Source organism: Mytilus californianus, unplaced genomic scaffold (assembly GCF_021869535.1).
Source record: "Mytilus californianus isolate M0D057914Y unplaced genomic scaffold, xbMytCali1.0.p SCAF_7, whole genome shotgun sequence".
NCBI classification, from domain to species: domain Eukaryota; kingdom Metazoa; phylum Mollusca; class Bivalvia; order Mytilida; family Mytilidae; genus Mytilus; species Mytilus californianus.
The window spans coordinates 17,556,139-17,578,972 of NW_026262723.1; the positions used below are offsets into that span (position 1 = coordinate 17,556,139).

Genomic DNA, 22,834 nt, shown 5'->3' on the forward strand with positions numbered 1-22,834 from the left:
GAAATGCAGTCGATAATCTATAACTAAAAGTATATTTAGCTATAAGTCTGATGTTACTTATTTTTCAAATCGTTTTATTAAGTCGTTCGGTTACTGTAATTGACATTTATCCCACATAACCTTTTATTTAAGTTTGCATTGCTTCCTGTTATTTTTTCCTACTATTTACATTGACAACTACCTAGTTGATTGCTAGAAGCCTTCCGAATGACCCCCATTCCATTCTGATGTACAATAGTGTGGGTTCAACTTATATTAACTATAATTATGTTAATAAGTAGATTTGATCTGATATTACTATTTTGATCATGTTTGATATACTTGTAATAAGAGAAGATCAAGTGTGTTGTTCGCCGTTTGTTTTGCAAGCTACTCTAGCAGTTGTTGTAAACTGTTTTATATGTTTTCGTGTTTTCTAATCTCAATTTCCAAATAAGGCTCTATTTCATATGAGACGTCTGCTCCGCTATCTACAGTATTGTCAACGAAGTTCCTCAAGTAAGAACAATCGGGAGATAATTTCCGATGGAGTTTCATAGGTTGTAAGCAGTTTTGAATGTTTGCTAAACCGAGGTTACAAGAATGGCATATGACATCTTCTGCTATTCCACAGTAATAAAAACCAGCTTCAGTAAAACGATTGATGACGTCATCATCGATGCAATAACTTGTTTCTGCGTTTAAAATCTGTTTGAAAGATTGTACTCTACCTTCTATAGTCTTCAAATCCTCATTGCAGATTTTTGTCGAATGTCCGCTTGACACGTCCACATTTTTACTGAGAATGAAAGTGCAGTTTTGATAGTATTTTTTTATGAGCAACCATTGGATCTGCATCAGAATTCCAAGATCTAATGCAGCCGCCACAACTAAAACACTGGACATAATCTGAAGTATGAAGGTTAAAAAATCCGGCTCTAGATAATTTGATACGAAACTCCTTGACCTGAATTGGAAAGTCTTCAAATGTATCCACACGAGATTGAAAAGTTTTAAACTTGGGAAAACATATAGATTCCCTACCTTCTTCACGTTTTTTCGCGTTATTCTGTTTAAAAGGATTTAATGAAAGCTCGCTTGATTCATTGTGTTTAATTCCATTCCGTCTATAATGATACCAACTCTGTTTACAAACATTTTTTCGTAAAATTTCAAAAATTTCGAACAGATCTGAATTTAGTTGTTTGTTTATTTGTAATCCTTCCAGGTCAAACCTTTTTATATCGCAAATTCTTATGAATCTAAACTGTTTCTGATGAAATAGACTATTATACAGATTCAAAAGACAAATCGGTTGTGTATTGCCAATACCCAATAAAGTGTTTATATGAAAGTTTACTTTGTCATCGTGTATATCTAGCCCCCATCCACGTAAAACATCCATTGCAATCTTGTCTTTTTGTCGCAATTCTTCTTCCATTTCAATTATTCGAAGATGTAAAACTTTTCCAAATACCTGACAGAACAGTTCTAACCTTGCATTGCCTTTATCTGAAGGGTCAGATTTTCTAAGTGCAAGACGAAGTTTAGACCAGTCATCATCCCATGCCTGGAAAGGGATCACAGAACTTAAACAAAATGGCAGATCTACTTCATCTGATGTTATAACTGGTATCATATCAACATGTAAGTTTTTGTTTAAAATAAAGCTAACAGCTGTATTCACTACACTCGTGAATTGGTCATCTGAAACGGGAGACAGGATTATTACAAGCTTTGAAATACATCTGAGGCAGTTTTGTAAGGTGTTGTTGTAATCCTGACCCGGTAGAAAATCTATGTTTGAATTTATGTTGTAAAATCCATCCCTTTTTAAATTTTTAATGAATATTTTTGTCCATTCTTTGTTCGATGACTTCTCACTGCACAGGCAAAAAATAGGTACTTCTTCAGGCTGTAATGTTGCTTTCTGTAGGATTAACTCTAGATCGACATTCATCTTTGACCTACTGCAATATTAAAATTAGTAACTATTTAAGAAAGACATAAAAAACAACACATAAGAAATTTCGTGCGTCCGCTGTGCATTTACGGATCTGCCTTCACAAGAAACGCTTAAATCGAAACATATGAGTCTTGTGACCAATAAGCTGTTTGATTATCTATAAAACTTTGACTTGATGACATATAAAGCCCTATCTTTTGCAGTTCATCAAAGATTAGAATAAGAATGTGTAGAAAAACATGAAACATGCTTCAAATAAACTCATCATAGATACATGTACTAGACTTAAAACTGTGTACGCCAGACGCGCGTTACGTCTACAAAAGACTCAACAGTGTCACCCGAATAAAAAAAAATTAAAAAGGTCAAATAAAGTACGAAGTTGATGAGCAATGAGAACCCAAAATTCGGAAAAGTATGAAAAGTGAAAGAAAAGTAAACTTATAAAGTTAATAGATTTAAATTTCATTGTCTGTAGGACATTTATCCTCTTACATATTAAAACTTGTAAAATCACATGAAAGATACTGAAATGTACTGTTTCAAATACTTTAACAGTATAAAGCTATTTTTTTCAAGTCATTTATTTTGAAATGTCTAAAATTTCTAATAAACATAAGCTTATGTTCAAATCTTAATCCAGAATATTCATTTGAATACTAGAACATTTTTGTTTAGATATGTTCGAGCTGGAAATAATCCGATGTTCACCAATTCTTTGCCTCTTGTCCTTTTCTTGTTATCATGTTTATCATTTTGATGGCATTTTCTATATTTTCAGGCTTCTTTTTTTATTTATTTTTGGGTGTTAACTGAGGTTTGATATACTTTCTTGTGGCTGTGATACTTTTCCCCAAAAAGAAACCACAACCGAAATGACTTTTCAGATTTAAATAAAATTAGCTTCTTATTTCGTTTTGCTACTTATGTAGATATAGGAAGATTTTAAAAAGTAAAATAACAAAAAGTCCGAACTCCAAGGAGAATTCAAAATGGAAAGTCCTTTATCAAATGGCAAAATCAAAAGCTGAAACACATCAAACGAATGGAAAACAACTCTCATATTCCTGACTTAGTACAGGCATTTCCTTATGTAGAAAATGGTGTATTAATCCTGGTTTTATAGCTAGCTAAACCTCTCACTTGTATGACAGTCGCATAGAATTCCATTATATTGACAACAATGTGTGAGCAAATCAAACAGACATAATAGATACAAATGTCAAAAATTGGGGTACAGCAGTCAACATTGTGTTATAATCTTAATCACTATAAAAACAAATAACTATTTCAACAAAGAAAAACAAAATGACATATAAACAAAGTACAAAGAAAAAAATGAAAGACAAGACTATAAAAATTTACCATAGCAAAATAACATAATGGTGGGATGTATAAATACCGAGCCACGCCAAAAGTACATTACCAAAAATGGACTAAACAGTAAAGGTTAAAAATACACAAAGAAAAATATAAAGAACAATATAACACGTAATTAAGATGATAAACAACGTCAGTACCTAGAATCTATACTTCAAGACGATCATGTGTTATTTGTGAAGTTGATACGGAATATTTTTCAACTAGGTCTTGTTATCTTCCGATGAAATATTTTAGAAAAAAGAACTAGACGTTCTTTGACATAACCCTGGTTCATCAACTTTCTGATCAGACACTGGTGACGTTTTATAAAGTCTGAGTAGCAGCTGCAAGCTCTTGAATACCGAATGAGTTTGGAAATGTATATCCCATATGCAGGTGAAGCTAGTATATTGCTGCTAAGGTGGGGGAAAGTTATAATTTTGAAATTAAAATCGTCTCGCTTGTCATAGATTCTGGTACTGAGATGACCGCTTATGTCAAATTCGAGAGATAAGTCTAAAAATGAGGCGGAGGAAGCCGTGTCTTTTGTTTCTTTATTTTCTAGTTTAGGGGGACATATTAATGGAACTCAATCAGAAAAGTTTGGATTGTTAATGGAAAGAACATCATCTATAGATCTGAATGTGAAATAAAATGATCTGGTTTCTTTGATCTTCTTGTTTTTGACAAGTGTCTGAAGGAACTCCGACTCATATGAAAATAGAAGAGGTCGGCAAGTAGAGGCACATAGTTCGTTCCCATAGGAATCCCGACAATTTGATGAAAAAGTCTACCTCCAAATTCAACAAATATGTAGTAAATAAGAAACTCCATCATACTGATCACTTGTTCCTCTGTGTAGAACGTTTTGCCTTTTTCTTCACTATTAACAAAATATGCCGTATGGTATCCCAAAGCAATAGATTTGTAGCGTATGGTACCATTTTGTATATTGAAAAGCATTGTGGATTATTTCTTTTACACGTTTTTTCAATTTCAAATGAGGAATGGTGGTAAAAAGGGTTGAAAAATGAAAAGGTTTCATAGAATTATTTTCAGAGAAAGATCGAGATTTAAAATTACCTAGAAGTTCTTTACAGTTTTTTTAGGATCCACATTATGATTAATACCATTACGCGAGTAAACAGTTTCACAGTATTTCTGAAGAACTTCTTTCACTGCAGACAGAATTTTTGTCAATCCAATAGACAATTCCTTTATAAAACATGCAGATGAGCCGGCAATGTACCGTTGTGAGGCTTAGGTATATATCCAATGCAAACAAGGTAAATGTAAGTCCTCAGATTTGCTGTTCAATGTAATGTTCATTGCCATGAAGGACTTATGATTCACAAAAATATCATCATTGTCAAACCATACTGTCGCTTGAATTTAACAAGACATAAACAACTTATTTAGAGTGCATTTATTTCCAATATAAATTTGTTTTCAACGACATTGGCTCGGTATTAAAACTGCAACTATTGTGATGTTTCTTGTAAAGATTTTAACTGCAAAACCTGCCGCGGTGATTTCAGATGGTAAATTGGTCGGAACTACAAAACTATAAGTTACTTGTTTTTCTGCTTTGTATCGATATGATGAGTTAATCACTCATCAACTGATTTTTATAGTTTGTTCTTATGTTGTACTGTTACACCACTGTCCCAGGTTAGGGAAGGGTTGGGCACCCGCTTACGTGTTAAACCCCGCCACATGCTCTGTCCCAAGTAAGGAGCCTGTAATTCAGCGGTTGTCGTTTGTTGCTGTATTCATATTTGTATTTCGTTCATTGTTTTTACATAAATCAGGCCGTTAGTTTTCTCGTTTGAATTGTTTTACATTTGTCATTTCGGGGTCTTTTATAGATGACTATGCGGTAAGGGTTTTGCTCATAACTATCATTTGCTATACGGTGACCAATAGTTGTTAAATTATATGCCATTTGGTCTCTAGTGGAGAGTTGTCTCATTGGCAATTATACCACATCTTCTTATTTTTTATATATACGAGTAGAAGGACATTTCAGTAATTAGAAAAATATCCGTGTTGAAAATATAAAATAACACTTTAACTTTAATAATGCTTTATATATTTGGTGCGTACGAAGTGCTTTTCTTGATTTAACTTCACTAGGAACGCTCAAACACAAAAATTAGGAAGAAGAAATAAAAATTTTAAAGTAGAGGATATGTGTTTACCTGTTGTGACTTCCGGCTATACCAGTTCATTGTAAAATGTGTGTATTTTTGACATACTTATAGTATCATTGTAAATTGTAGAGAAATGAACAAAACTTTAAGGCATATACCATCATTAATCGAACATAAAAATTATACAAATTGATTATTTAAACTTACAAAGCAGCAATAGTATATCGTCATTCACCTGACCACATGAATAATTAATTGTTTTTGACTGATAAAATATTAAGCGAAGGATCATGTTTCATAATTGCAGCGTGTGGCAAAGTAAGAATGTTTTATGTGTATAAGTATGAGGTTTCATTGGGCCTATCAATACAGTATAACAATTACATGGTCGACCGCTATGACTGCATCTTAATTTATACCTGGACTTTGAGTATTTAAACTTATTTGACATAATACCGCTATATTTATACTGTTATTTCCATCCGACTTTATTGGGCCTTCCACAGCAACTATAATGTTTGACTAAAGGGTGCAGAAATATAAGTTCGACCTCTCCCATCTGGCAGTTAAACCATGTTTAAGTGACCCTTTTAGTTGTCCATGATATAAGATAACTTTATTAGTACTAACACATTAACAATAAATGGTTATGGCAACAAAATACAGACAAACTACAATAACATATATGTACTCAGCATATGTACAATGAAGGAGTGACAGTGGATAAGTATGAGAAAAATATAAAACATCAAGTATCTTTTGACAACGAGTTTCTTACCAACAAGCATTCATTCAAATAATTCACAACATTTTTTAGACTGTTGGAGAATTACTATTTCGAATTGATATAACCAAGTTAAATGATAAAGAAAATAATGTGTTGTTCAATAGAAAAAAGGTAAAATCACAAAAATACTGAACTCCGAGGAAAATTCAAAACGGAAAGTCCCTAATCAAATGGCAAAATCAAAAGCTCAAATACACTAAACGAATGGATAACAACTGTCATATTCCTGACTTGGTACAGGCATCTTCTTATGTAGAAAATGGTGGATTAAACCTGGTTTATTCAATTTTTTAATGAAGTTGTCTCTCAAATATTTATAGGTAGAACATTTTAAAAGAAAATGTAGTTCATCTTCAATATCTCCATTGTTGCATCAAAGACATATCCTACTCTGCTTCGTTAAATTTTAAACATCGCCCTCTTTTAAATAATAAAATATGAGCACTTATCCTTAACTTACATATTGTTGATCTATCATATTGGGATTTGCATTGATCAACATATGAGGGTCTTATATTTGGTTTATACCTTTGATAAGTGTTTAGTATGACGATAAATTTTCACTTTTGTTCTCGTACTAGGAACAACAAAATTATTTATTTTGTAAAAATTATTTCCGTACTCCATGTATACCTTACAACAAAATTGTTTTTAATTAACTGTGTACGTTATTTTATTTGGCGGCATTTTGTCCAAGGTTTTGGTTGTCTTTATGGTATTGTTAAACATCTAACCCCCTTGTTTTATTAATTTTGTATTTACATTGTGTCATAGATCAAATTTATTTTTTCAGTGTATGTTACTGGTTTTTCCTTATATGTCTTTTGATTGAGTTAAGCCATTTCAATTGATATTTTATAGTGTGTCTTTCTATGTTGTGATGTTACACTATTGTTTCAGGTAGGCTGAAGGTTGGCGCCTATTAAAACGTTTAAACCCGCTGCATTTGTTGCACCTGTCCTAAGTCAGGAACCGGATGTTCAGTGGTTGTCGTTTGTTGATGTGGTTCATAAGTGTTGCTCGTTTCTCGTTTTTTATATAGATTAGACCGTTGGTTTTCCTGTTTGAATGGTTTTACACTAGTCATTTTTGAGGCCCTTTATAGCTTGTTGTTCGGTGTGAGCCAAGGCTCCGTATTGAAGGCCGTACTTTGACCTATAATGGTTTACTTTTACAAATTGTGAATTGGATGGAGAGGTGTCTCATTGGCACTCATACCACATCTTCTTATATCTATTATATAGTATATTAAAGAAGTTTATATGATTGCGTTGGATAAAAACCGCAATTTTTATACGTGTGCATGCAAAACAAATTTCTTGGTAGAGGGGTCTAAATACAGCACAAACAACATTTTCCAAAAGACCAAAAAAGTGAAAAAGTATATTTTAACAAAACGCATTTGACTAACAGGTCGAACAACGGATGTTCTCAAACCCTGCTGACTGCCATTGGCGATTGCCAAATAAACGGATCACAAGATGTAACAAAATGGATCTTTACTATTAATTTAATACCAAACAGAAAACAATAAACTTGCGGAAAAGATGGTATACCGCAAACATGAGGTGCAAAAATTTGTACACCATATCCGGATTTCGACAATTAATGTCTCTTCAGTGATGTAAGGAATCGTAAAGAGTCGAAATAGGATGAACGGATCATATAAACCCGAAGGAAAATATAATACAAGCCCAAACGAAAAAATATAAATAAGTCTAATTTGAAAACAACGTTCAAACCTATGATTGCGTTGGATAAAAAACCGCAATTTTTATACGTGTGCATGCAAAACAAATTTCTTGGTATATATATATATATATACGCAGTCAAGATCAGTCGAAATGGATTGTAAATCCGATGCCTCGTGCACGGAAAGTACCACGCTCTCTTTATTATAGAAACCTTGCATGAACTCTTTGAGGGTCCGTAAGTGGTTTTTGTAAAGAACAAGAAAGAATGTCTCCTCCTATAGCTAACATATTTTCATTTCTATGTGGCAGTCGGATTTCCCGACATTTATCCCGGACGACACACTTAGAAAATCCTTAGTCGTAAATATTTACTTGGTTACGTAACGACAGTAAATCCTCCTTCAGTTGTCCGTATTGTGTGACATTGCTTACAGTTGATCCATGGTGGGCGAAGCGAAATTTAATCACAATCCTAAACATGTTACACTGACGTTTACATTCTAAACATCATTTGTACAGTGTAACCAGGACATTTCGGTAATTAGAAAAATATCGATGTTAAAAATATAAAATAAAATTCTAATAATGCTTTATATATTTGGTGCGTACGAAGTGCTTTTCTTGATTTAATTTCACTAGGAACGCTCAAACACAAACCTTAGGAAGAAGAGAAAAATTGAAAGTCAAGTAAGTAAAATATGCGTTTACCTATTTGTGACATACTTATTGTCATTGTAAATTATAGAGAAATGACCAAAACTTTAAGGCATATACCCTCATTAATTAGAAATAGAAATAATACAAATCAATTATATAAACTTACATAACAGCAATAGTATATAGTCATTCACCTGACCACTTAAATGCTTAATCTTGTTATTGACTGATAAAAGTATGTGTATAAGTATGAGGTTTCATTGGGGCCTATCAATACAGTATATCAATTACATGGTCGAGCACCGCTATAACCTCATCTTTAAACTTGGACTTTAAGAATTTACATCATACCGCTATATTTATATGGTCATTTCCATTCAATTGTATGGGGCCTTGCACAGCAACCAAAATGTATAGAAATATAACCTGGACCTCTGCCACCCGGCAGTAAAACCATGCTTAAGTGAACCTTTTTTCTTTGTGCAGGATATATAAATACGAAGTCAAATCAAGTCAGAATTGATAGATAATCCGACGCCTCTTGCACGGAGAGTACAACGCTCTCTATTATAGAATCCTTGCATGAACTCTTTAATGGGTTCGTAAGTGAATTTTGTACGGGAAAAGAAAAATTGTCTTGTATAGCCAACATACTTTCATTTCAGTGTGGCCGTTGGATTTCCCGCCATTAATCTCGGACGACACACTTAGAAAATGCTTAATCCTTCAATTCATTTTGTTTTTATAAATGCAGTTATGCCCTTTATATTACGTATATAAACTCGTCATAGATACCAGGATTGCAATTTTGTACATCAGACGCGCGTTTCGTTTACAAAAGACTCATCAATGACGCTCGATTCAAAAAGTTATAAAAGCCAAATAAAGTACGAAGTTGAAAAGCGCTGAGGACTCAAAATTCCAAAAAAGTTTTACCAAATGCAGCTAAGGTAATCTATTCCTGGGGTAAAAAATCCTTAGTATTTTGAAAAATTTAAGATTTTGTAAACAGGTATTTTAAAGTTATTACCATATCAGTGATAGTTCATGTCAACACAGAAGTGCTGACTACTAGGCTAGTGAGACCCTCGGGGAGAAAAACTCCACCAGCAGTGGCATCGACCCAGTGATTGTAAATAAACTAATCATAGATACTAGGATTGAATTTTTTTACTCCAGACGCGCGATAGTAAATCCTTCTACATTTGTCCGTATTGTGTGACCTGACTTATAGTTAATCCGTGATGGACGAAGCGGCGAGCTTCAATTGTATTTTTTCCAATTATATTTTTTCTTGTGATTTCAGACATATAAAAACAATCTAAATAATTGACAAATACTTCAGATAGCGAAATATCTGAAATCATAAATTTCTCCACTTCCATGCAAGGATCGATGCTCTCTTACTCTGAAATAAACGGAGCATTTCGAGAAAGCATGGAGAACGTTCGAACCTGCCTCTTGGTTGAGATTAGGAAAATGAATTGATAAGAAAAATCATGTTCTTCAAGACTACAATGTCAATCAGTAAACCTCCGACGGATATAGTGTGGAGACGTCAGAAGTAGCCCAGGAAAGGCATGGCTATGCACAATGCCGAAATAAAAGTACCGACAGGGCATAGTTGATAACATGTAGATAACGATATATGTTTAGTTATGCATAAAATTATTTAAAAAAATATTAATGTTAGTATCGATACCGACAATATTCAAAGATCATAATACAATGCTAAGTTGATAAACCTTTAGGAATAATTGTATTCTAATTTAAACTAACGACCTCTTCAAACAACATGATGTAATATCATATTTGTTATAAAATGAAAGCTGCAGTTATCTTCCAAATTAAATCTATGAAAGAATTTGGCAAGTGTTTTAAGTAATTTGTGGTCACGAAATCTGTGACTTTATAATTATTCAGTTGTACATATGTTACGATTCATTAAAACATCACTGCATACATGGGCATAGCGAACCAGCTAAGTAAACGAAGAGGTCTCGTTTGTCTAAAGTTTTAGTAGATAGTTTCCCCGGTGAAACAGAAATATTAAAAATCATTGCTGTTACTATTACATTAGTTATAGTTTGATCTTTGTGATAAATTCCGCCGTATAATTATAAAACTCTGTATTACTTATAAAGCAAAAATATCATCAAGGTAGCTGAATGTGTTATCACTGTTTTTTTTTTTTTAATTTAATTAAGATGGGTCCTTACTGAGTTTAACCATACTACAACCCATCGATTAACTTACTCGGCAAAACGCGTACATGTATGCAGTGGAGGAGAAGTTGACGGCTTTGATCAACTCATCACAGTTCCCGATTGTATACACTACAAAAGTCAAAAAGACTGAAAAGACCAGTTTGTGTCTGAATTTGCATGAATTTTTACTCGACATTCTTAATTTGTCTGAATAATTTTTAAAAATTCTTGACATAGTATGAATTTGTCTAATAAGGTTCTTGATTTTTCTTGACAAGTGTCTTGACAGTATGAGCATTGTCTTAAAATTTCTCGACACTTCCTGTATCATCTGATAAGAGTCTGGATTAGTCTCGACCAATTCTTGACTGTCTCAAATTTGTCTCGATCTGTCTGGACATATTCTTGACATTCTTAATAATGTCTGAATATGTCTCGACATATTCTTGACATTCTAAATAATGTTTGAATATGTCTCGACACATTCTTGACAGTCTTAAATATGTCTTGACACTATCTCAACAGTATAAATTTCGCCTGAAATGTGAACAGACTTATTCTGTACTGTTTATGACATTCTATTGCTGTTGTATACTCCTTTTTATTATGGCTAAACTAAACTTTGAAGAATCAAGGATTAATTTGGTATAGTAAGATATCCTTTTGGTGCAACTAAGTTGGAATACCCTGAATAATCCCCCATGTAGTTTAATTTTGATTTATTTTTATTAAACATTTAAGTAATTGTTTTCACTTGGAATATAAGTCGAAGGTATTGACAAACAGCATTTAGATTTTTGCCGTTCGCAAAACTGCCAGTCAAATTTGCTTTACTAAAATAGGTGTCTTGTATCTCTTTTGGACCCCACAATTCATCTTTTGGGTTTGTGTGGCTAAAAAAAGAGGGGGGGGGGGCTTTCGTTTAGGTCAAAGAATTTGTTCCCATCTTGATTCAAACACTTTATTATTTTTTTAGAACTACCCAAAAACATTTTTTATTCAAATTTGAGTGTTGAATTTTAGAATATTTTATCAAAAATAAATATTTGTGATAACTCCTTCCTGAAAAGAAAAAAATGTTTAGATCTATATTATGCATGTCTGTTTGAGAACCATTTCATAAGACCGATGATTTCTATAGAAATCATTGATTGGACCCATTATAAATACATTTTTTTTTATTATTCCTGGAGTAGATAATAATTTTCTTTTAATCTTTGGGAATTATTCAATTTGTTTTTATGTTAAAATAATTAACTTCATAATTTTGATGAAGAAAATCCATTTCAATTCAATTTTTTTTCATCAAAATGATGATTTTCATTTTCATCTATCAACAAACTTTTTAAATTGTAGTGGCATGGTCGGTCAATTGATAAGTTGTATGGCTGATTACAGGTAAAGCAATAATTTCTATTTGACAGTTGCCTGTACTCTGGGGTGTGAAATACCTTAATTTTATGGGGAACATCCTGTCCATGTGTAATACTTAATATATTCCAACAGATGACATTACACAAATTTTTCTTCTGTTAAATGAATGATTTGTATATCATCATAATTTGCTATTTAAATAAACCACATTTTGGTATAATAATTATTTACCATATCAACATTGAATATTATGAATGTAGAATGAAATATGTCTACAGTATGATTGGTTTGAATCATTTAATTTATAAGATTTAGGAATCAAAATTTGTAATTATTTAAAAACCCACATTGAAATTGTTTTATATCAACACACCCACATTTGAATTATTTTATACTTTAGATTTCATAGCCATATTTGCATTTGTAAAAATATTTATATACCCAAATTTTCAATTATTTTACATGCCCAACTTTTATTTTTGTTGTAAAGAAGTGTAACCTGAAACAACAGTATATCATATAAAGAGAAATAAAGATTAAAGTTATATCATGAATATTGGTCATGATTTGTAAAACTCAGAACTGTCAAGTAAATTTAAGACACGATTCAAAATGTTCAGAATATGTCAAGCCATACTGAGAAAAAATAAGAATGTCGAGAATATGTCGAGAAATTTCAAGACAGTATTCAAATGTCAAGAATTTGTCAAGAAATTTTAAGACCATATTCAGAATGTCGAGAATATGTCGAGTAAATTTCATACAAATTAAATATAAATGAGAATTTGTCAAGAAAAATTAAGACACAAGTCATACTTTTGGAGAATTTCGAGTAAAAGTTCATGCAAATTAAGACAAAAACTGGTCTTTTCAGACTTTTAGACTTTTGTAGTGATAATAGATGATTTCATATAAGTGAAGCAAATAAAGTTGTGATTTCAGATTTTAGAAGCACCATTTTAAAAAAATAAGAAAACTTATAATGTATTAACTAAAAACCGAACTCCAAGGTAAATTAAAAAAGGAAAAGTCCATAAAACCTGACAAAAACTATGCTCCGACTATATAAAAAAAGTAAAACAAAATTATTGAACTCCAAGGTAAATTGAAAAAGGGAAAGTCTATAACAACTGACAAAATCAAACGTAATAAAAAAACGAAAAACAAATGTCATATTCCTGACTTGGCGCAGGCATTTTCCGAACAAAATAATGAGTTAAACCTGGTTTTTAAGCTAGCTAAACCTCCGACTATTATGACAGCTGTTTATAGTTCCGTTATGCTGACATATTTTATTTTTTTAACGTTACAATAATCGAGATCCAGCGGCCCAAATTGTGTAAATATGCAACATAGATATACAACAAGCCTGAATTCAAAAATCTAAACATGTAATACTATGTATGCTTTTTTACAAAGTCGTACAAAAATTTCTTTAAAAGTAGTCCGGAAACTTGTTAAAAGATTAGTTGTGGAGCACTTACTTTAACATGTAAAAGCCGAGATGAAACGATGTTTTTTAAATTTCGATAACGAATGTTCAGAGGAGGCCTTAAGCTGAGATGTCCTGGTGATATGAATTTCCACTATTTTACTCTGTGTTAAGCGTACGTCGTTGAATATAGAATAATTCATAATTTCATTATTGATAACGTCCTTGTATTATTTACGTCATACCACCACCACATTGCTGGCTGCTTTGTCAACCGGTTTAAACACAAAACGTTTTCCGAGAACTTGAAGTCTATTTCGTATCTTTTGAAACGAACGTATTTTATACATTCTATTAATTCGTTAATCATAATATTCATACAGTTATTGAAAAAAGAATCACGTGGTTTGTTATTCGATTTCTCTCATTTACACCAATTTTAATTATAAGATATATAGCATATTTTATTAGCTGGAAACACTTTTTCGGTCCATTATTTCTTCCAAAAGTTTATAACCTCTCGGTATTGAACGATGTAGAAGTCCCTTGTAATAACATGGTCATATAAATAAAGGCAACAGTAGTATACCGCTGTTCAAAATTCATAAACTGATTGAGAGAAAACAAATCCGGGTTACAAACTAAAACCGAGGACAACACATCAACTACCGTATAAGAGGAAAACAACGGAACAACAGAAACACTGAAGTGCAACAAAAACAAACGCCAATGCAACATACATAGAAACGAACTATTTGATAACAACTGCCATATTCCTTACTTGGTACAGGACATTTTAAGAAAAAATGGTGGATTGAGCCTGGTTTTATGGCTAGCCAAACCTCCCGCTTATATGGCTATGTTAAAAATACCGTACAAATAAATGCAAGAACACTCAGGGCAGAGAAATACATAAATAAATAAATAATATAATAGTACATTTCGACATGTAAACCACAGAATAACAATGAACACCTAAAATTAATTTACGACAGTACACAAATACAGCATAATAGAATTATGAACTGTGCGTCACACGAATGTACTAACGCCACAAAAAGTGACGTCACAGGTAAATTTCTAAAAATTGAATATAAAATCGGGATTAAGTTTGTAATGGTGTTATTTGATGTATTTTCTAACAATTACAAGAATATTAATATAGAATTGTGTTAGTAATGGTGTTATTAATTGTATTTTCTAACCAAGTCGGTTTTCCTTCTAAATCAAACTGTGTTAAAAACAAATAAATCATGTGCAAGAATTATTTTGTATTGATTGAAACACAAAGCAAGAATTCAAACTTGTGGCACGAGTTAGATTAGTTACTAAGCGGTTTGACAGACTATACTGATACTCTGTTTTAATCTGATGAATTAATAGTGTAATAGATTACAGTTTTTACCTAAAACTAAGGATCCGACTTTATCTTTTTTAGAGGTTCTTCGCGGCTCATGCTATTAGAAGTCTAATACACTTTTTGCTTGAAAATGTATGTTCTTCCATATTTTAAAAATGTTGTTATAGGCACTTCTGAAAAAGAAAAAAAAACAGCTGATGATTTAAAACAGAAAATATTTAGTATGTGAGATATTAATTTTCCCATTTTTATATTTTGCTATATTCTTGAGGTATTGTAAAATTTGGTAATACCCTTGGCTTTCCTGGTAATATTTTATGTTCCAGATGTGTTAATTTCAATAATGGAATTCGTTTTTGCAGTTAAATCTTTGATCTATTGTACTTGGTATGTTTTAGCTATTATTTAAGGTGTTTAACTCGTGTCTCACGTTAAACCTCATTAGTTGCCGTTATCCCAGGAGAAGGTTCTCCACACCTTTCTTCGTTAAGAGTGAAAAAATAATCAACGAATTGCTTGAAAAGCTAAAATAGTATGGTGTTGTTTAACTACAGCTTTTAAATCAAATGTATCTATTCCTCACGTTTCGGAATCTTTGCAAAAATGGTTAAATATGATGTCAAATTCCTATGTTTTCGTTTCATTCACGAAGTAGAAATTAATGGAAATTTACGATTAAATACTCTAATCGATATCATAAAAGAGAGGCGAAAGATACCAAAGAGACATTTAAACTGATAAGTCGAAAATAAACTGACAACGCCATGGCTAAAAAATAAAAGGACAAAAACATCAACAACCGTATACAAAACACAACATAGAAAAATAAAGACTGAGCAACACGAACCCCACCAAAATCGGGGGTGACATTAGGTACTCAAGAAGGGTAAGCAGATCCTAGAGGGATTTCTCAACATTTCACAAGTACCAATACAAACCAAAGTATGATTTAGACCTACAAATTGTTGTCGACACTTGTGATAGAATATTGCAAACTGTATATGCCTTGTCGTTAAATTTTGCATAGAAGGACACCCATTTCAAAAAATAAAATAATCAGTATCTTAAAGATATTTCACATTTTGAATTCAATTTTGTAAAAGTGTATCAATTATTTTAAAATGTTGAATTGCAAAAGACACGATTTAAAGATAGGTTCACGAGGTGAACACACGTAAATCCCTCTCGTATGAATATGTTATAGGAATTTGTAAAATCAAGGATTTTCTACGCGGGACGTTTGCACTTTTTGATAGGACATATGCGGCTTTTTAAATACACATGTGCGCTTTAATTGTTAGGACATATGTGTCTATTCAAAAAGAATATTTGGGCTTTTGCTATTGAACATTTGTGCTTTATCAACATAACATTTGAGTTAGCGTGGTGAAACTTTTACGAATTGGTTAATATATATAACACGGCATGCGCCAATACTCATCGCGGGACGTTTGCGTTTTTATAGGACAGTTGCGCTTTTTATAATGGACATTTGCGCATTTTATAAAGAACATTTGCCCCTTAATTTTTAGGACATTTGCGCTTTATCAACATAAAATTGGAGTTATCATGATGATGAATCTTTTGAGAATTGTTTAAAACCCAAACACGGCAAATTCATATATCTATATATAAAGCTTAATGTTGTTCTTTTCCTTTGGTAGTTGTTTGGTTACTTCCCTCAATTACCAATACTCAACAGAATTCCTTCTTTTATTTTTTATTTTTGGGGGGGAGGGGGGATAGTTTTAATAATTCCATGAGAATTTGGTTAAGATTACAGGTAAACTTTTATAGGTTAAAAGTGCAAATGTCCATAATGTTTGGAGCGCAAATGTCCTTTCGTGTTACAATTAAAAAAGCGCAAACGTCATGCGCCCGGGATTTTGTCAAATCCCAATATTTTTCAAAATTGAAAACAAAATGTTATAAATATTATGCGTCTAAAGCGCTTTTCTGGATTTACTTTCATCAGGAACGCTCAAATCCGAATATTTGAAAGTCAACGATATATAAGAACCGAAACGGCTGAAGAGCTTTATGAACAAAAAAGACATAAAAATAGCCAAATCCATCTAAGGTCAACTTTGCCTGATGGAGTTGACACCTTAGTTTCTTTATAATTTCAAAATTTATAAACGGACAATTTTAGAAATGTTTGATATAAATCTTACTACTGACTACTGAGTTGATGATACCCTCGGGGACTGATAGTCCACCAGCAGAGGTATCGAACAAGCGCTGTAAAAAAATGGAATTAACGCGTTATTTATGCGTCCGAAGCGCTTTTCTGTTTAAAATATATACCTCTTATTTCGTTATGCTCAGATGAGCACGCGAGTTGCGATAGATCTTAATTTTAATCAGATTTGACAAATCCCAGTTATGAGATTTTAAAAAAACTAGCAGTTTCATTAATTTTGTTGAATCCCTGAAAATGTAAGGAATTTTATAAAAATCACTGAAAATATTCCTATAGGGATTTTGTATGATTTCAAATTACCTGTTTTAACCATATAAATGTCATAGAAATATATTTTTTCTAATATACAATAACATGTGTGAACTGTCTTTGATAACATACATTACCGGATAAAACTCTGGATTAAAACTTTTTTAAAACAGTGATGAGGAATAGCAAGCATGGTTACAGTTGCAAAATATCATACATAAACTAATGTTATTGTAATATCCTATGGATAGAAGCAAGAACACATTAATAAGTAATAATAAGTTAAAATAGTAAAGAAAATCTAATCAAAGAAAATAAAAACACCCCAAAAAAAAAATAAAAGTCCATGACCTAAGCACCTGTGGTCTCTTGGAAAATCAGAATAGTGGGCATCATATATAAACTTCTGTTATTGTTATATCCTTAGCTTGTCTATTTTGAAGAAGTCTTATTCCTTTGATGAACACAAAGTAATTAATACTACTTACTGTGTAAGCTATTAGTAAAGCAAGTCAGTTATTTTGCGTTTCTATCAATTTGTTATATCTTTTGTTTAAAATGGTCAAATGTCATAGAAAAAAGACAAATTTGGGCACCAAATGCAAAAGTTTTGGTAAATTTTGTCAACAATGATATCTCCGACTACGATTTCTTTGTGGCAGTTTAAATTTCACCAGACTTAATATTTCTAACGATATCTCGATGGTCAAAGTTGCACTGTTAAACTCAGTATTTAGTAATTGTAAATTTAGTAGTAATATTTCTAAACTTTGCTGTTTTTACCAGATTTGATAGCCATAGTAATCCTCATACATGCAGTATTGGACATTAACTAATTTGGTGCATATATAATATCACTGATATCTATGCAACAAAAAAATGGCACATTGGAGCACACCGACCTTTTGCCAACTACGATAGTTAGCAATGAAAGAAAGATAACTTGGTTTAAATCTAGAAAAGCTGTCAAGTAAGTTGGTTACGATTTGAGTCTATCATGCTTAAACATGTTAAACATAATGAAACTGAAACCAAACGTGTCAAGAGATGTAAGTGAAGCAGCCAGAATACAAATTACATCTTGGATTTACTTTTCAATTTTCTGTTTAATTTGTATAAATTTTTATTCCTCATCAAAGGCCTAGCTATAGGATTAAATACCTAAGAAATAATATCACCTGATTGAACTGTCTAAATATAATTAATTTGATGATTGACCAGTTTCAGATTTTGGCTGATTTAAAGGGGTCATATTTTTAAATTTTTGTTTCGGCTCCCCGATGTATATGTTTACTCACAAAGTACAGAAGTTCCTAGGCCGCTGTCAGAATTTTGGGGTCGTCTTCGCGGTCCGCGTTACAGTTACGTTGATTTCTAAAAATCAATAACAACGTTTTGGAATTAGAAATTAAATCAACCCCTTTTAAAAAGCGTCAACGTGAAATTGCAGGATAAAATATAGTTGAACATTGTCGGAAAATAAAACATTGAATTGAAGCAGGAAGAAAAGTGATCTTGTCCAGTTTCTAAATTAAGCTCATAAGAAATACTATTTTTTTTATATTTTCCTTGAACTTGTACATACAGTGTATATTGTTTTATCCTGCAATATGATTTAAACTGTTTCACGTTTAGTTTGTTTTTTTTTTTTGTTTTTTTTTTCTAAATTCTTAACCGTTGTCGTTGAATTTCAAAGAAATTGACAAGGCTAAAACGCCGTCTGCGAAGAGAACCTCAAATGTATTGTGACGTAAACAACTACGTTTTAACATTGCCGTTCTCTCAAGAATAGAAGCAGACAAACTTGCAGGATACTTTATTTGTGTAAATTATAAATAAACCCAAAAATTGTTGTGTATATCTGTTATTTGTACAATAGTTGGCATATTGCAGGATGGTATGATTTATTTGTTGTGTATATCTGTTATTTGTACAATAGTTGGCATATTGCAGGATGGTATGATTTACTTGTTGTGTATATCTGTTATTTGTACAATAGTTGGCATATTGCAGGATGGTATGATTCATTTGTTGTGTATATCTGTCATTTGTACAATAGTTGGCATATTGCAGGATGGTATGATTTATTTGTTGTGTATATCTGTTATTTGTACAATAGTTGTTATATTGCAGGATGGTATGATTTATTTGTTGTGTATATCTGTTATTTGTACAATAGTTGGCATATTGCAGGATGGTATGATTCATTTGTTGTGTATATCTGTTATTTGTACAATAGTTGGCATATTGCAGGATGGTATGATTCATTTGTTGTGTATATCTGTTATTTGTACAATAGTTGGCATATTGCAGGATGGTATGATTCATTTGTTGTGTATATCTGTCATTTGTACAATAGTTGGCATATTGCAGGATGGTATGATTCATTTGTTGGTATGCGTAAGCTTGTAGCTCAAATTAAACTCTTTAAAAAAAAATCGGTGACATATATACTTTTAAATGGAAATAGCATGATACGATGTGGAAATTTCCCATGACGTCCCTTTACAAAACATATATTTATTTTTGTGGTACAAAGAAAGATAAATGTTGATAGACTTGCACGCAAGACTTGAGATATATATATAAATATAATTCGACAAAAACACAAGATCCTTCAAAAAACTCTTTCACGGAGTAAATGTTTGAAAATTAATCAAATATATTGCAAATGAATATTAAAGAGTCTTAATACTACATAATATTTAAAGTATTTTGAAACAATTTACTGGCACATCTAAAAAAATGTAATATATCGCTATATATTGCTGTTGAAGAGAATTCGAGAAAATATTGCAACTTTTATAGGAAATCCTTAACCAAAAACAATTAATTTGTACGTTGACTACAATTAAAAAAACAATACTTTACTTCTGAACGAATTTTGATTTTAGCTAGGAATTTCCATCTTGTTCATTGTTCGATTTAATACTCGAAATTGAACGAAATATAAAAATTGAAGTTTTTGGTCATATTTCATTAGGCATTATGATGAAGATATAAGTTCAGAATGACGACATTATCATGTTGAAACTTTAAAATACACATATTTGAACCTATGATAATGAAATTTTAATAAGATTGATCTGTCTCTTTATCACAAAAGTCCTCAAGATGTACAAAAGAAAAGAGTTTCATTTGACAAGCATGTCACCCCATCCCCAAATAAAAATAAGCGAAGAAAAGAAATCCGCTTGTATTGTTGTATATGTTTAGCTATCACAAAGTAATGGTGACAAAATAAAGAATTCAAAAGAGAAAAAAAATGGCCGGATTTATACTAAAACAATAAACGAAAACAAATATGACAGAGTATCAATGAACCAAGGACACCCGACTTGGGATAGGCAAATAAGAACGCGGCGACATGAAACAGACAAAAACAACATAAACACAAAAACTTAAAGTTCATATATTAAGACTACTCAGTCGCGATTACTGAAAGCTAGTTCACATGTGCCCTGTAATCTCAATGTAAAATATAAAATCAATGTATATTTTTTTGATTGAATTGTTTCACATTTAATCATGCATGGGCCTTTTATCGCTGACTATAAGATATGGGTTTTGCTCCTTGTTGAAGGCCGTACGGTAAAATATACGCCAGTCATTTGGACTCCATGGCAATCAAACCACACCTCCTTGTAGTGTGTCATATATATCAGTACTTTTTTCAATATTGTCTTACATACTAGTATTTGGTTTATCATTTAGACCTCTTGCAAACTGAGGGGGGGGGGGGGGGGGGGGGGGAAACTCGGCAGATTGCGGTACCCTACATCATCAATTGTCAATATAATACTTCCAGGGTCCGGGTATTATCATATTCTAATTACCACACACTAAAAGTGTTAATTACTGGTAATTTTATATTAAATATTTCAATTTTGAAATGTTTGTGATATCAAAGTGACGTCGCAGGTGACATTATGGCATAAAAGTGACTAGACCTATTTTCTTGTTTGTCTATCAATAAATTAACACAACTTTGGAAAAAAATCAACATAAACGGAAAAGAATTGAGCCAATGGTGATGTGTATTTCGATTTCATTGTTTTCAACAGAGAAACTATCGTGAGAGTGATGACCATGTTCATCCGTCCATCCACACTTTGTATCCGTATATCTTTCTTTAATATTAAAGATAATAGATAGTACCTAATGGCATTGTGCATCACCTGTTTATCCGAATGAATTTTTGTTCTTTGATTTTTTTTTTTTGTGGGGGGGGGGATTCCCATAGCATTAAGAAATGGTGGTGGGCATTTTGTATCCACAACTTCACTTAACAAGTAACAAGGTTTTCAGATAAGGGAAGAGGAATGGGGCATGGAATTTATGAGCAATGTAAAAAAAAAAAAATCATTTCATCGGAGTTAATACTGGGATTTGAGAATAGAGAATTAGAGGCAAATACGTGAAAATCAATTCCTCTGGAACTTGCTAAATCGATCTCTGGAAAGATGGAGAACCTCACAACTTGTAAGATGTGATTATTTGACTAATCTGTTCTTTTTCTTAACACCTGGCAACAAATGGATTGATTGTTTCACTATGTAATATTTACTGAAGGAACATAAAGCTTTTATTTACTCATCTTATTTGTGTTCAATCATAAAGTAGCATATGTTTAGCGGGGATACCTAATTTATTTAATATTACCACAACGTGAAATGAGTTATTCCCCTTTGTTCTACTGGTTCATAAAATAGTTACAATAATCATCGTACGTGTATTATTTCACGTTTCGTCTAACATCTACACATTTAATCATATAATTCCCTAAAATTAAAATATTTTAGAACAGACAAATTTTCATAAGTAAATAACCAAACAAATTTTGCGTTTGAGGGATTTGAAAAGTTATGACAAATATTGTTTATCTCTTTGAAAAGTATCTCTCTCTAACACTTACTTGGTTACAAGAGCGCAGTTATTTGTTTATATTTTACCTGCAAGTTTTTTACCCCGAGATGGTACTCAGAATAGAATCCTGTACGGCTTCTGATTGGATGATACAGAATTGGAATTACTTTTAATCGAAAGCTTAACCAATTAGGTTTTAAAAATCCAGAAAATCAAATTCACATTTTGCAAAGTATAGAAAATATCTTCCATTTCTGCACGTCAGGGCCATTAAAAATATGCCTTTTTCATTAAGCGAAAAAAATAGACGATCTTTTTCAACTGCATTTTAAGTCAATTTTTGCCGCATGCATGACCATATATATTTTTTTGGTTGTAATGCAACACTGGCATTTCTAGTAACAGGAACTGCTACCCGTTTTTCCCTAGTTTGTGTAGTCTTCAAGAAAAAAAATACGGAACACCACTGGTACCCTATGGAAAATGCATTACGAATAATTGCGCTCTTGTAACCACTTACAAAGCCTCGGATCTCTTTTTATATA

General features: G+C 32.0%; 1 protein-coding gene across 2 annotated transcripts; it reads right to left on the bottom strand.

The window, feature by feature from the left end:
- Nucleotides 1-57: 57 nt before the first annotated feature.
- Nucleotides 58-22,633, bottom strand: LOC127709297 (uncharacterized). 2 transcript variants are annotated; one of them, XM_052214762.1, is made up of 3 exons: nt 22,339-22,633; nt 15,017-15,144; nt 58-1,949 (listed from the first exon to the last, which is right to left on the bottom strand). In XM_052214762.1, exon 3 carries the CDS (start codon nt 1,937-1,939, stop codon nt 776-778), a length of 1,164 nt encoding a protein of 387 aa, XP_052070722.1. In that variant the 5' UTR covers nt 1,940-1,949; nt 15,017-15,144; nt 22,339-22,633; the 3' UTR covers nt 58-775. The 2 variants fall into 2 exon arrangements, with proteins under 2 accessions (XP_052070722.1, XP_052070723.1); XM_052214763.1 differs by lacking the exon at nt 22,339-22,633 and adding an exon at nt 18,722-18,799.
- Between the last annotated feature and the right edge of the window lie 201 nt (nt 22,634-22,834).